This window comes from Rhea pennata, chromosome 15 (genome assembly GCF_028389875.1).
Source record: "Rhea pennata isolate bPtePen1 chromosome 15, bPtePen1.pri, whole genome shotgun sequence".
NCBI classification, from domain to species: domain Eukaryota; kingdom Metazoa; phylum Chordata; class Aves; order Rheiformes; family Rheidae; genus Rhea; species Rhea pennata.
Window position 1 is genome coordinate 2,424,855 of NC_084677.1, and position 12,740 is coordinate 2,437,594.

The 12,740-nt window shown below is 51.7% G+C and overlaps 1 protein-coding gene across 3 annotated transcripts in view; it reads left to right on the top strand.

Moving 5' to 3' along the window:
- The first annotated feature begins 3,744 nt into the window (after positions 1–3,744).
- Positions 3,745–12,740, top strand: part of AXIN1 (axin 1) — an 83,675-nt gene continuing 74,679 nt past the window's right edge. The window contains exons 1-2 of one of the 3 annotated variants that reach the window (XM_062588201.1): positions 3,745–3,808; positions 5,552–6,523. In XM_062588201.1, the coding sequence (XP_062444185.1) occupies positions 5,646–6,523 (878 nt within the window). In that variant the 5' untranslated portion in view covers positions 3,745–3,808; positions 5,552–5,645. Of the gene's footprint in view, positions 3,809–4,939; positions 5,270–5,551; positions 6,524–12,740 lie in introns of those variants that run through there. The other 2 variants (XM_062588204.1, XM_062588202.1) reach the window with 2 other exon arrangements.

A 12,740-nucleotide genomic window follows, 5' to 3' on the forward strand; every position in this document is an offset into this window, starting at 1 on the left:
TCTACACGGCTATAACCTCCAGGGGCCCGGCTGTCCCTTCTTCTGTAAAGCATGAGTAAATCCTCCTGCCTGCTCTGTACCTGCTGTCAGTGCCTTAGAAAACCTCACAGGAGGCGTCAGCAGGCCATCCCCAGCAGGATAGTGGAAGTCACCAGATGGGGGAAACATGGCTCGGAGGTGGCTCGTGCAGAGCACATTCCTGCCAGATGGTGCTGTGGGGTCACTGGCTATCCCCACGCCATCCTCCAGCAGTAAATCAGCATCTGAGGATGAGAACAGAGTCAGGAACAGGCATCTCACCTCCACCCCACGCAGCCCAGCCACGTGTCCCGTACATCGCACGGATGCAGCACACTTCAACGCCGTTCCCCCTCTGAGATTCACGGGGCACACACTGTCAGCCTCCGGCCAACGAAGTCCTGCCAGCATTTCTCTTGCTACTCCCAGGTCCAGTCAGGCCCCAAGGAGCAGTAAGCAGTGGAGGCTAAGGGGAGGGATGCCAGGAGCTCCAGGGCAAGTGAGGACCCAGCATGCATGTTGAACCCTGATATCTCAGCCACATGCGCCCTGCTGCACCCAACCCTGTCACCCCCTGCTCACCGCTCCCCACCCTCCTACCCCTTGCCTTTGGGAGTCTCTTCTGGTGACTTGCAGGGAGAAACCTCGGTTTGATTTCTCATGCGAGTTCATTTTAGCCAGGAATTCTTGCTGGGCCTTTCTCTGAGAGATGAAAAGCCCTCTAATACCTGATAGTCTCTCACCCATGAAGCTGCTTAAGCACTGTAATCAGGGCACCTCTTAGGCTCCTTTGAACTAGTTAAAGAGGCTGCATTTCTCAGATGTCTCAGTGCAAAAGGTTTTCTCTGGAGCCTGGGATCCTTTCTAACCCTTTTCTGCCTGTGCTCTAATTTTTCGGCCTCCTTAGATATAGGCACTGGAACTGGGCAAGCTTTGGGTTCCCCTCTCACGGGTGTCCTAGACACCTAAAACCATCCTGCTGCTCACCACTCCCCCACTTTACATTCAAGGCTGTCCTGACCCCTTCTGCTGTAGCATCAGCCCCCTTTCCCCCCCCCCCATCCTGGTCAGGACTTCCCAAGGGGGCTCCTGCTCCTATGCTTTCCCCTCTGTCCCCAAAACTCTTCTCTGAATTGTTCCTTTCCAAACTCCGGTTTTCCATTAGAAGCAGCGGCCTGCATTCTGTGCCCCTAAGAAGTATCATTTTGCATCTGTGCACGTTCAAACACACTTTATTTGCCTGGACTCGGCTCATGAAGTTTTCTACAGCTGGCTTGACCTCATCCATGTCTCCTGCCCCTCTCGTTTTCCTGCCCCTGCATTTTTCCCAGCAGGGCTTTTTAATCTATTTCTAGACCATTGATGAAAATGCTGAATAGCAGTGGGCTTCACATCAAACTCTGCGGACACCCACTGAGAGTGCTCCCATTCTGCAAGGATTCCCCATTGATGGTTGTCGGTTTGCCAGTTCCCAGTCCCTTTAAGGTGTCTCTCTTGATGTTGTATTGTGCTCATTTTTAATCAGAATACTATATGGATTAAGTCACATGCCTGAACGGAGTCCAGGTCTATTATTCCTATGCCATAACCTTTATCAGCCGAACTTGTAATCTCTTCAAAGGATGACATCAGAGTTTGACAAGAGCTATTTTCCAGAAACCAGGCTGATTGCATTAATTATATTCCCATCCTTTAATTCTTCACCAGCTGAATCCCACATCAGCTTTTCCATTATTATGCCTAGATCAGTGTTGCGCTGTTACATGTAAATCAGCCACTAGCATCACTCACATGAAAGAGCACAAGGAACGGCACCATTCGGCTGGGCTCTCCTGCGGGGTAGGGAAGGGGAGCACCCCCAGCTGCGGTACATTTTTCTGCGTTTCAGAAAGCTGAAAAAACTGCCGTACATTCCAGAAAGCGTGCCCTGAAATGCACGAGCACAAAACACAAACGTGAGCAAATGCTGAACATACAGGTACCCACAGCAGAGTAACGCTGATTAAAATCAGAAGTCGATCCTTATCGGAAATCTTTCTGGGCCGCTTCTGCTTTCCAGGGGACTGTCTCATGGCTTGTTTGCTTGTTTAGCTTCTGGGGCCGCACCAAGGGGTCTGCTTTGCTCCGTCCCAGGGCTCTGACTGTATCATCGCTCTCCTGGGAAGAAACCGGCTTCGGATTTCCCTGTAGTAGGAGTTCCCTGAACTCCTGTTCAGTCTTTGCACGTGGTAATCATTTTCTTTTTCTTTTTGCAATGTCACCCAGCCCTCCCGCACATGAAAGCATTACAGTCTACGTGTTGGGGTATTACTTCTGGCCCAGAGCTCTCTCTTCTCAGCCACCTCTGGGTAAGGCATGATCCCCTCCACCTTTTCTCAGGAAGAGTCTCCATGTTGTTTCAGCCGTTTCAGCCTATGCAGTGCCACCTCTTGGTGAGTGCTCTTATTTATGCCAGCTGCAGGATCGTAGGGCTCCTCAGAGAAACAGGAGACACACCAGCAGTTTCAGAATCAGCTCTAGCTGCTTGACCAGGCGACAGCCACCAGCAGAGCAGTTACCTGCACTCCTCCATCCCTTGGCCCACAGACGCAAGGCTCTTCTAGGAAGACCTCAGATAAAAACTAACCATTAAATCCCACCACCTAGCAAAAGGGGCCTAGGAGTAGCATGGAGGCAGCTTTGAGGATCGCTGCCATTTCCTTTCCAAGATGAACAGAGATCTTTTGTCAGACGTAGCTGTACAGCAGAACAGCAGGTCTCCAAAGCAGGAGTCTCTCCCAGGCTGAGTTCTGGTCAGGATGCTTAGAAAAGCTCTCCTGGGCTTATCTTGTCCAGAAAATGCAGCAGGAGGTGTAGTTCCATGCTCCTTTCCTACCTTTGGAGCTGCTCACACTTGAGGGCTCTCCTGGGCTTTCCCAAGGTAGCAGACCCCATGGGCATGCCACAGCCCTGTTCCCTCTCAGCTTCCCGTGGAGGGAAGAGGTTAGGCACTGAGGTGTGCGTGGTCCTCGAGGTCACCCTGGAGACACAGGCTGTTCCCGGACTGGGATATTCGGGGGGCAAACTGCCGCGCTGCCCACGCGAGCCTCTCCGTCTCAGTCCACGCGCTCCGCAGGGCTCCGGGACGGCGGGTCACTGGCGCCCGCACGCCCGGGGGATGGAGGAGACAGCAGGGCTCGGGGCGGCGGGTCGCCAGGGCCCGGGCGACGGCGCGGCTTGGGGACGGAGGGTCGCGGGGCCCCCCGCGGGCGACGGCCCCGTGGGTCGCCAGGCACCGGGCTCGTGGCCAGCGGGGCGCTAGGCCTCGGGGGCTCCCCCCGCGCAACGGGGGCGGCCTGCGGGCCTCGCTGCCCGCTCCCGGCCGCGGCAGGCCCCGGCTCGGCCTCCCCGGGACGGCAGGCAGCGAGCGGCGGCGGCGGCGGGGCGGCCCCGGGCGCGCTGCGGCCCAGCGGCGGCGGCGCCTCCCCCCGCGGCCGGCCGGGCCCGCTCCGCCCCCGCCTCCGCGGCCGGGCGGCGGAGCGCGGCGCGGCCCAGGCCCGCAGTACCGGGCGGGGGCGCGGGGGGCGCGGCTGAGCCGCTCTGTGCCGGCGCTGCGAGGCAGCGGCGCAGGCGGAGCGGTGCGGGGCTCGCTGCTCTCCGTGTCGCCGCCAGAGCCAGCGGCCGCGGCCATGGGCGTCCCGGGCCGCCCGCTTTGTGCCGCCGCCGCCGCGCCGCCGCCGCCCGCCGCCCCGGGCCGCCGCCGCTGCTGAGCCGCATGGGCCGGGCCCCGCGCCGCCGCTGCTCCGTGCGGGTGAGTGAGCGGAGCGGAGGGGAGGCGGCCCCGAGCCCAGGCCCTGCGCCGAGGCCGCGCCGGGAGGCCGCCGCCGAGCCGGCGCTAGGCCGCCGGGGCGCGGGGGGCGGGCGCGGCGGCGGCGGCGGGCGCGGGCCGCGCGGCGCGGGCGGGGGCGGCGCCGGGGCGCGGGGCCGCCGCGGGCCGGCGGGCGGGCGGGCAGGCCCCGCCGCTCGCCTGCCCCGAAGTTGCCCGTGCGGCGCCGCGGGGCGGCCCGGCGCCGAGCCGCTGGGGGCAGAGCCCTGTCAGCCGCGCCGCGGCTGTGCCTGCCCCCGCGGCGGGCGCCCCGCGGGCTGCGCCGCCCCGCGCCGGGGAGCCTCCGAGCGGCGCAACTTGGCGCGGGGCGGCGGGCTCGGCGCGGCCGCGCAGCGGCGGCTCGCTGCGGGCGCGAAGGGGGAGGCGGACGCGGAGCGGAGCGGAGCGGAGCGGGCACGGGGCGCCCGGGCGGCGGCGGCGGCGGCCGCAACAATGGCCCGCGCGGCCCGCGGGGCTCGCGGCCTCCGCGCGGGGCAGCGGCGGCGGCGGCGCCTCCGGGGGCCGCGGTGACAGCGCGGAGGTGGCGGCGCAGCGCGCCCCTGTTAGCCGGTCCCGCTGGGCCGTTGGGGGGTTTCTTCCTCCTCTTTTTTCGCCCCCCGGGTTGCGGTGACACGCGGGTCGCTGGTGGGGAGAGCCGCGGCGTCGCGTGGGTGGTGTTTTGTCAGCTCAGCCGAGCAGAGGAGGGGGGTTGAAAACGGGCGAAGCATCCAAAAGATGCGTTCATCTGGGTGGGGTGAGCTTGGAGAGACAGGCCCGAGCTGAAGCGCGTCGCCCCTGGTGTGCTCGCGCGCGCGGCGGAGCTCATCCGGCGCAGGGAGCGATCCGGCGGGCAGCTGGAGCGTCGCCGTGCGCGGGGCTTGGAGCTGGCGGCGTTCCCTGAAACCCAAACTTGTGCTACCGTCCTTAAATAACTAAGTGACTCTGCCTAGCCGCGGAAGTAGCTGTCCAGGGATCGTCCTCCTCTGCGTTTCCCTCCTGCCCTTCCATCCTCCGTAGCGGCTCGCTACCCTTTTCTTAAAAAGTTCCGTCTGAGCGAGTTGCCGTCTCGAGATGATTTCCTCGTCTTCGTTTGGCGACCTGAAGTTTTCCCGGGCGTGTAGGACGCGATGTTTGGTAGCTTAAAGGGACCCTTGCCCCGCGGCCCCTCTCTGGGAAACGCACCGAAAGCCTGTAGCAACGTGCCCGTTAGAGGCAAGAATGTAGCTCAGGTGCCCAAAGCACTGGGGTCGGCGTTGCGTTCGGATCCCCCCGGCACTGGACAAGACCGTGCAATGTGACTCTAAAATGCAGGAGTTTGAGAGGAATTTCACGTTGTTACGTCGCTTGATGGTGTGGAGAAACACCTGTGCTCCATCAAGTTAGGGACTCTTCGGATAGTCTTTCAGAGTATGTTTCACAAGCCTTAAGTTCCTGCTTGGGGATGAGAATTTACCAAATTTGTAGGCAGATAAAAACATGTTGCCTTAATATGACTTACTACATCTACTATTCAGGTAGACTCTGCAAGTAAAGTTAGTGTCCAGTTTAGGAGACTTTTTTTTAGGAGCTTTGTCACTGACTTTGCTGGAAAAGAGGACTTAATACAGTAATGCAAAGCAAAATTAGGGGTTTGTAACCTTAGAGTGTTTATTTGCAGTAATACTTGATTTTTTTTCTCATCCGTTTCAGCAGAACAAACGTGTTCACGTTGGAGTTACAAATACTGGTGTTCTGAGATCTCAGCTCTTCTACCACGGTTCGTGTGCAAGCAAGTGCCATAAAAATGAATGTCCAGGGGAAAGGCTTCCCTTTGGACCTCGGAGGAAGCTTCACTGAAGATGCTCCGAGGCCACCGGTTCCTGGTGAGGAAGGTGAACTCGTGTCCACAGATCCAAGGCCAGTTAGCCATGGTTTCTACTCCAGTAAAAATGATGTCGTTAGAAATGAGATGTCCACAGCAACGCCAAGGCGCTCGGATTTGGATTTGGGGTATGAGCCAGAGGGGAGTGCTTCGCCAACTCCACCCTACTTGAAATGGGCCGAGTCGCTGCACTCCCTGCTGGATGATCAAGATGGTATCAATCTCTTCAGGACTTTTCTGAAACAGGAGGACTGTGCAGATCTGCTGGACTTCTGGTTTGCCTGCAGCGGCTTCAGGAAGCTGGAGCCATGCATGTCTAATGAGGAAAAAAGACTCAAACTGGCAAAAGCCATTTATAAAAAATACATTCTCGACAACAATGGAATTGTGTCCCGGCAGATCAAACCAGCCACAAAAAGCTTCATAAAAGACTGTGTCATGAAACTACAGATTGACCCTGACATGTTTGACCAGGCCCAAACTGAGATTCAGTGCATGATAGAAGACAATACCTACCCTTTATTCCTTAAGTCAGATATTTATTTGGAATACACAAGGACAGGTGGGGAAAGTCCAAAAATTTACAGCGATCCAAGCTCAGGGTCTGGGACAGGGAAAGGACTACCTGGTTATCTGCCTACTCTGAATGAGGACGAGGAGTGGAAATGTGACCAAGACACGGAGCCGGAGGCCAGCAGAGACTCTGCCCCCTCGAGCAGGCTCACCCAGAAGCTGCTTTTGGAGACCGCAACCCAGCGGGCCACTTCGACTCGGCGGTACAGTGAGGGGAGAGAGTTCAGGTACGTGAGCGCGCTGGCAGCACCTGTTCTGTGCGTCGCCTCCGCGGAGCGGAGCGGGGAGCTGTTGTGAATTTGGAGGAGCTGGGCAACAGGGGACGTTTGGCAGTCGCTGCTGCTCGGGGGTGGGCAAGCATCAGCATCGGGACAGGATGATGCTGCGGCGGCGCTTTGTTGGGATGCAACTTTATTTGAATATCGTTGCAAATTATTTTAAGGTTGTCTTTGGCTGTTTGTGTTTGATTCCCGTGAATCATGCCGGCAGCGTGTTTCTCACCCTCGGATACTGCTGCTGAGCGTGGTCTGGCTGTAGGACTTGGTGCAGAGCTGCCGGCCGCGGGCAGCCCTCCCGTGTACGCTAAACGAGTAGAGGAGCTTCGCTTTCCGGTTGGCTTTGAGCCTGCAGTGGCAGGAGGTCGGTGTTCAGTTATAGGAACACAGTTGAACGCAGCTCGTGGTAAAAGTTCACCCTGTAAATATACAAGGAAATGGTTGTGACGAGCCACAACTAGAGGCTGCAGGAAGCGTGCGGGGAATACCCTAACGTCCGTAATACTCATACGGGTCAAATGGGGTTCAGGGTGCTCCCTGGAAACGGTATTGCTTTGCCCTTGAGAGATTTATGACAGTGAATTCTAGCGGTGTCAAAGCAGGAATTGCTAAATCCAGCTAAAACCTTTCCGTTTTAAAGCTTTTCAGTTCATCAAAATAATAGCACTTTTTTCCATTTCTCCCCCCCCCCCCCTTAGCTAGATGAGCTGCAGCGTTTTGCAGGCTGTTTTCTTCTGGGTCCCCCACCCAGTTCCAGCCAACATAGATTTTGGAACTTGCTGAGAGCTCAGTTAAAATTCCAGACAATTAACTTAGCAGGGAGTTCTCTGGGATCAATAAGTGTGTGTGTGTGTCTAACCCTCGCTGAATCAACAGAGCACGGCCAGAACACATTCCTCCTTTTTAAAAATAAAATCTCCTTGTTTTAAGACCTGCTTAGGCTAAAATCTGACACTCTGCGAAGATTACGAAATGAAGTAGCTGAACTGTCCTCTTCAAAGGGGCCTGTCTCATGAAAAGCATTTCTGTGTTTAATCTCCCTCAGCCGTCCCTTTAGGCTGGCAGCTGGAAATGCATCCCGCCCTGCGCAAGGTCTCCGCGCATTGCAGATGGTGAAATGTTTTCGTTGGGATTCTTGTTTTCTTACAGATTTTTGAGGAGGAGAGGTTGCATGTGAAACTGGAAAAAGGGGACTTCACGTGAACGCCTGCTGTTTTAATCAGGAGTCTGAAAAACAAAATCCCATGGTCCTGGGACTTTCCTGTGGAGTTAATAAAAACCTTGAATGTTTCTTGAAGTGCGATTTTCACTGAGCGATTGGGTAGTTATTATAAGCGAAGGATTAGAAAAGTCTACGATTTAAGTATCTTTTTATTTAATCAATAAGGGCTTTAAGATTGAAAACGACTTATTTGAGATTGAGTTGCATTCAGCTTCCCTTCTAAAGCAGGTAGCAGAAACCCTCTTGGAATACGGTGCTTCTCGGGTCAAATTTCAGAAAAAATGCAGTTTACCCATTATCTGAATATGTTGCTGCCAGATATTAAAATGATTAAGAAATGAGCTACGAAATAGAAGTATTTTGGAATATAGTTCCTCAGTTGCAGGCATTTTCGTATGAGGTTGGAAACAGATGAAATAAATCTTCACCCGGGGAGGGAGGTCAGAAAAAATATATTGCTGCAAATTTGTTGTGTCCACCAGGCCGTCGTTGCAGCTAGAGACAGACCCTCCATCGACCTGTTGGGTGGGGAGGCAGGGAAATGTTTACCATCGTCGCCAGAGCAGGAGTCACTTCCGAGCTTGGAGTAAACGAAGATAACCTTTTTTTTTTTTTTTTTTTTTTTTCTTTTAAAAATTGGTATGTCAACTGCGGTAGCATCCAGAGCATGACCATGGAAGATGCTGCTGAATTGTGACGATCACTGCATTTGCTGATGGTTGAATTGCAATACTTCCTGGATGCTGTATGGAAAGAGCTAGTTTGAATAGGCTGGTTTTTAAACTGTAGCATCTTTATACTGCAAATATTTTATTTGTTTACTTTCTCGGGTAAGTAAGTGCCTCAAAAGCCAATGGAGCTACTCGGAGCAAGAAGCGATAGCTGCATGTAATGTTTCAAAGGCTGGGTCCCAAATCATTCTGAAAATTTCCATAAACTTTACCTTTTTTTTGTGTTTGTGTTTAAGAATTTCTCATTTCTTTTCTAGAGGGAATGTTGAAATAAGCTGGTTTGCATTATATCTGAAGGCCTGTTTAATCTTCTCAGGATTTAACTTCTATTTCTTGGCTTCCATGGAAACTCTAAATAAAGAGGAATCTGAGCACATCTAATAGAAGTATTGCTCTGTTAGAAAACGAGCATCTTGAATCAGCTCCAAATATGTGCAGCAGAAAGTTCATAAATCTCAAAGCGTTAGCTCCATTCTTATGAGGGAAAATGTAAAAAAAACCAAAAAACAACAAAAAAACCCTCAAACTGGAGAAGACAATCCATTATTAATGGGGGCTGTTTTGAAGGTGTGCAAATATGCATGTATACGCGAGAATATCTTGAAGTAAAACCCCATCACTGTTACCCACTGTGTTTTTGTGTGCGTAGGAAAAGGCCAATAGTCATTATAGTTAGGCTCCTGCAAATTAATTGGGCATTGGTTATGGATCAGTGAACTTCAAAGAGGGTAACCCCCAAAGAGCTGGCGCATTAACTCGCCGCTTCCGAAACTGATACTAACGTGGCAGCGAGTGCGGCTAAATCTTTCATTAACCTCCTTTGGACACACGGGCATTGGATTTTTCAGATAGGAAGAGCAGAAATTAGACCTGCGCCTTGGAACAGCTCTGCAGCCCGAGTTTTCTAGTGCTCCAGTAAAATGTGCTTGCTTTAAAAATTCGGAAATTTGTCAGTGGCTTGTGAAACTGTCACATCGTGGTTGTTTCTGCATAGGTCTCCTCTGTCATCTTTTTTGCTTTAGGTTGGAGAGAGTTCTGCCTTCCCCTCTCAAAAAAACGCCACTCCCGAAGCTTCGAGGGACAGAGCCCACAGAAATTGCCTTTGCTTTCTTTCCGTGGTGGAAATTGAGAAGTATGTGTGGTGTTGTGGGTGAACGGCTCTGATTTCTTCTCTTCCAAAAAGCGAAGCTGGTAGATTTTGTTTGGTTCTGTCCTGCACCTTGAAGTACTTCCCCAAACACAACCCGTTAAACATGAAGCCTGGAGGAGGGTGATGAGTGGACACATGCAGTAGGTGAAGTCTCTAGTCACTGGACAGTGAGGACTGTTCTGGTGGGAGCTGAGAAAAGACAATTTGATAGGCATGGATGAAAAAACTTCTGAATGGTAGCTGGCTCCCTTGATTTACAACTTTTGTTTTGTTTTTCGAGGGCAGCTTGGCTACATGATCTAAGTTTTGGTTTCCACAGTGCTGAGTTGACTAAGCTCATGGCTTTTCGGAAGTGCTGATGGTTCAAAAGGACAGATACTGTGGTTCTCCACTGGTGCTTGGGAGAAATGAGCAGGATGGTCTTTGTACTTGTGCTCAAATACTGGCAGTGTCTTTGGGCACACACAAGAGTAACTCTCGTCCAAATGTACAGCCTATACTTTTTCATAGCAGGCTACTCTGCAGAGAGAAAGCAAGGAGAGAAACCACTGTGGGAGGTTTTAGGAGGATGTGACAACCTGTAGTATGAGATTTGTTTCAAACCTGGCTCAGTGCAAACCCTAATCCTGAGGAGAAATTAGGGAACAGTTCAGGGAAGGTGTAGACTCTCTCCATTGCTTTGGCAACATAAATGGCCATGCCGCCAAAAAGGTCAGAAATTGGGCCTCCGTCAAGAAAAAGCTGAAATTTAGCTGGCAGATCTTATTTTGAAGCTTGCAATTCAGAACTGAATCATATGTTGCTCACTTCTTACTGAAAACTGTAGTGAAGAAATTGGTGTTAATTGTACCAAATGGGTAGAAAACTGTGGATGCATTAGCTTTTGTGATTTTGCAGGTGCATTCTGAGTTTAGACAATTTAAGGTACATGTTACTGTTTCATCAACACTTCTTTTAACTGAAGCAGCAGCCTATGCTTTGAACTAGGCTATTGGAACTCCAAGAGAAGTTGGTTACTGGAAAAAGCTGCTACTAAATATTGTACCTGTGTGCAATGGCAGAAAGAAGAGGCTTTTGGACTCAGCTGAGGGAACTTGTGAGGCTGATGGTGCCAGGCCTGGGTATAACTAACATCCTTTCTGTGCCGGGGCCATAGACCAGAGTGGTGGATTTGTGAGGGACAGTTAGAGAGCAGTGGTGGGATTATATTGGACCTTCGCAGCATGGCACTCAAGCACTGTCATTAATCAGAGTTTGAAACATGGAGGTCTGGATCCAATGGGTATGTTTAGAGATACTGCAGAAGAAGCAAGGAGTGTTGTTCACTGTCTCAGCCTGTCTAACATGACATCTTTCTATCTTGTCCCTTGTTGCATCATCTTTTCTTTTGCTTCCTTACTCTGTTGCAGAGCCATGCTTCGTAATCATTTTAGGAAGTGCAACGGATACCCCAGTGGTATTTGCTTGGTAAGAGGTGTGTGCTGCAGGTGGCCTGTGAAACGTGTGTGTGAGCATTTGGTTTCTAACATAGATGAATTTTCACTGGCTTGGGAGAAGCCTACCTGAGAAACCATCTCTTTTCTTGTCTCCAGCAGTGGCTGGATTGTTAGAGGTCCTGGTGGTAGCACTGCTCACGCATAGCAAGAAGGATGACCAGCGCGTTACTCTGGGTTGAGAAGGCTACGACCTGGAACAGCGGGTTTGCGTCCGCCTTCCGGGCATGCTGGGTCTCATTTGGTTTGGCTTGGTTTGTGGGAATGGAGGGACTGATTCCGGGAGCAGTATTTGCATCCATTTAAAATCGTTTTAATACTAAGTTAACAGTTCCTAAACTTCTTTTCCAGTTGTGACTCTGCGCTTTGGCCAATAATTTTGTGCAGCTTGAAATACTAGCTAATGGCTTGGCTTAAATGAAAGCTGCTGGGCCCCTAACACCACTCGTAATTGATACGACCCTATTTGGAATCTGCTCGATTTGCAGAGCAGTGGCTATTTCCAAATTAAAATAAGTTGCAATACAGTATTTTTGGTTCTGTGTTGTTCTTGACAGAAATTACTGACTAGAACAGAGTGAAGTAGGATCTGCTGCTAATAGCACTAGCTGCTAATTTTATGGTCCTATGTAGCTTGAGCTCTGTAAGATATACGAAGCAAAGAGTGATGGTGTTTGTGCACAGAAGTTAGGCCAGTTTTTCTCAGATACATTGTTAAGCCGATGAACCTTCTGCACAGAAATGCTTACATTAACAGCGTAAAGTATTTATGCTGGCGTTTGCCAAGTTTTAAAATGGATTTTATTTGAAGAAGAATACCTTTTGTGCCCATTGCTTTGCCTCTACACAAATCAAGATGAAGAAGTGGTGTATTTGTTGTTTGGATATGGATCAGTACTTTGGCTTCTTTTTAAAGACAGGTAGTTAAGCTTTTAGTGCTTTGATGAATGAGGAGAGTTTTCTCCCCTCCTCCAGCAAACGATTGCTTTACTTTGTTAGCATCAAGGTTTACTTGGCTTACAAAACCTGTTCTTTTAAAAAGATGGAGTTGCTCTAATCATTGCAAACCAAATTTAGTCTAGTTTAGTCATCCTAGGGTCCTTCAGCTCATTAACAGTAACTAAATTTCACTCTTATCACAAATAAGGCAAACAGTGTGCTGAGCTCCACCAAGGGTCAAGGGGAGTTATAGCCCCCTTTTCTTGGTGCTGGTGAGACCACACCAGCAGTACTGGGTCTCCTGCTGGATCCCCAAAAGCAAAAAGGATGTTGAGAAGCTGAAGCAGAACCAGCAGAGAGCTCCCAAGGTGTCAGTGGGGTGGAGCGCGTGGCCTCCCAGGAGGAGTGAAGGGAGCTGGGCTTGTTTCATCTGGTGTAATCTAATAGCAGCGTCCAGAGATTTAAATGGCAGTTATAAATACGATGGGACCAAATTCTTCTGGGAGTTGCAGATGATATAAGAAGCAGCAGCAGCCACAGATTGCAGCTGGAGGCAGGGGGTAGGTTGGACATTAAGAGGGAAAAAATCTCCTGAGTGTGGTGCAGCGCTAGAAATGGTCCCCAGCAAGGAGGG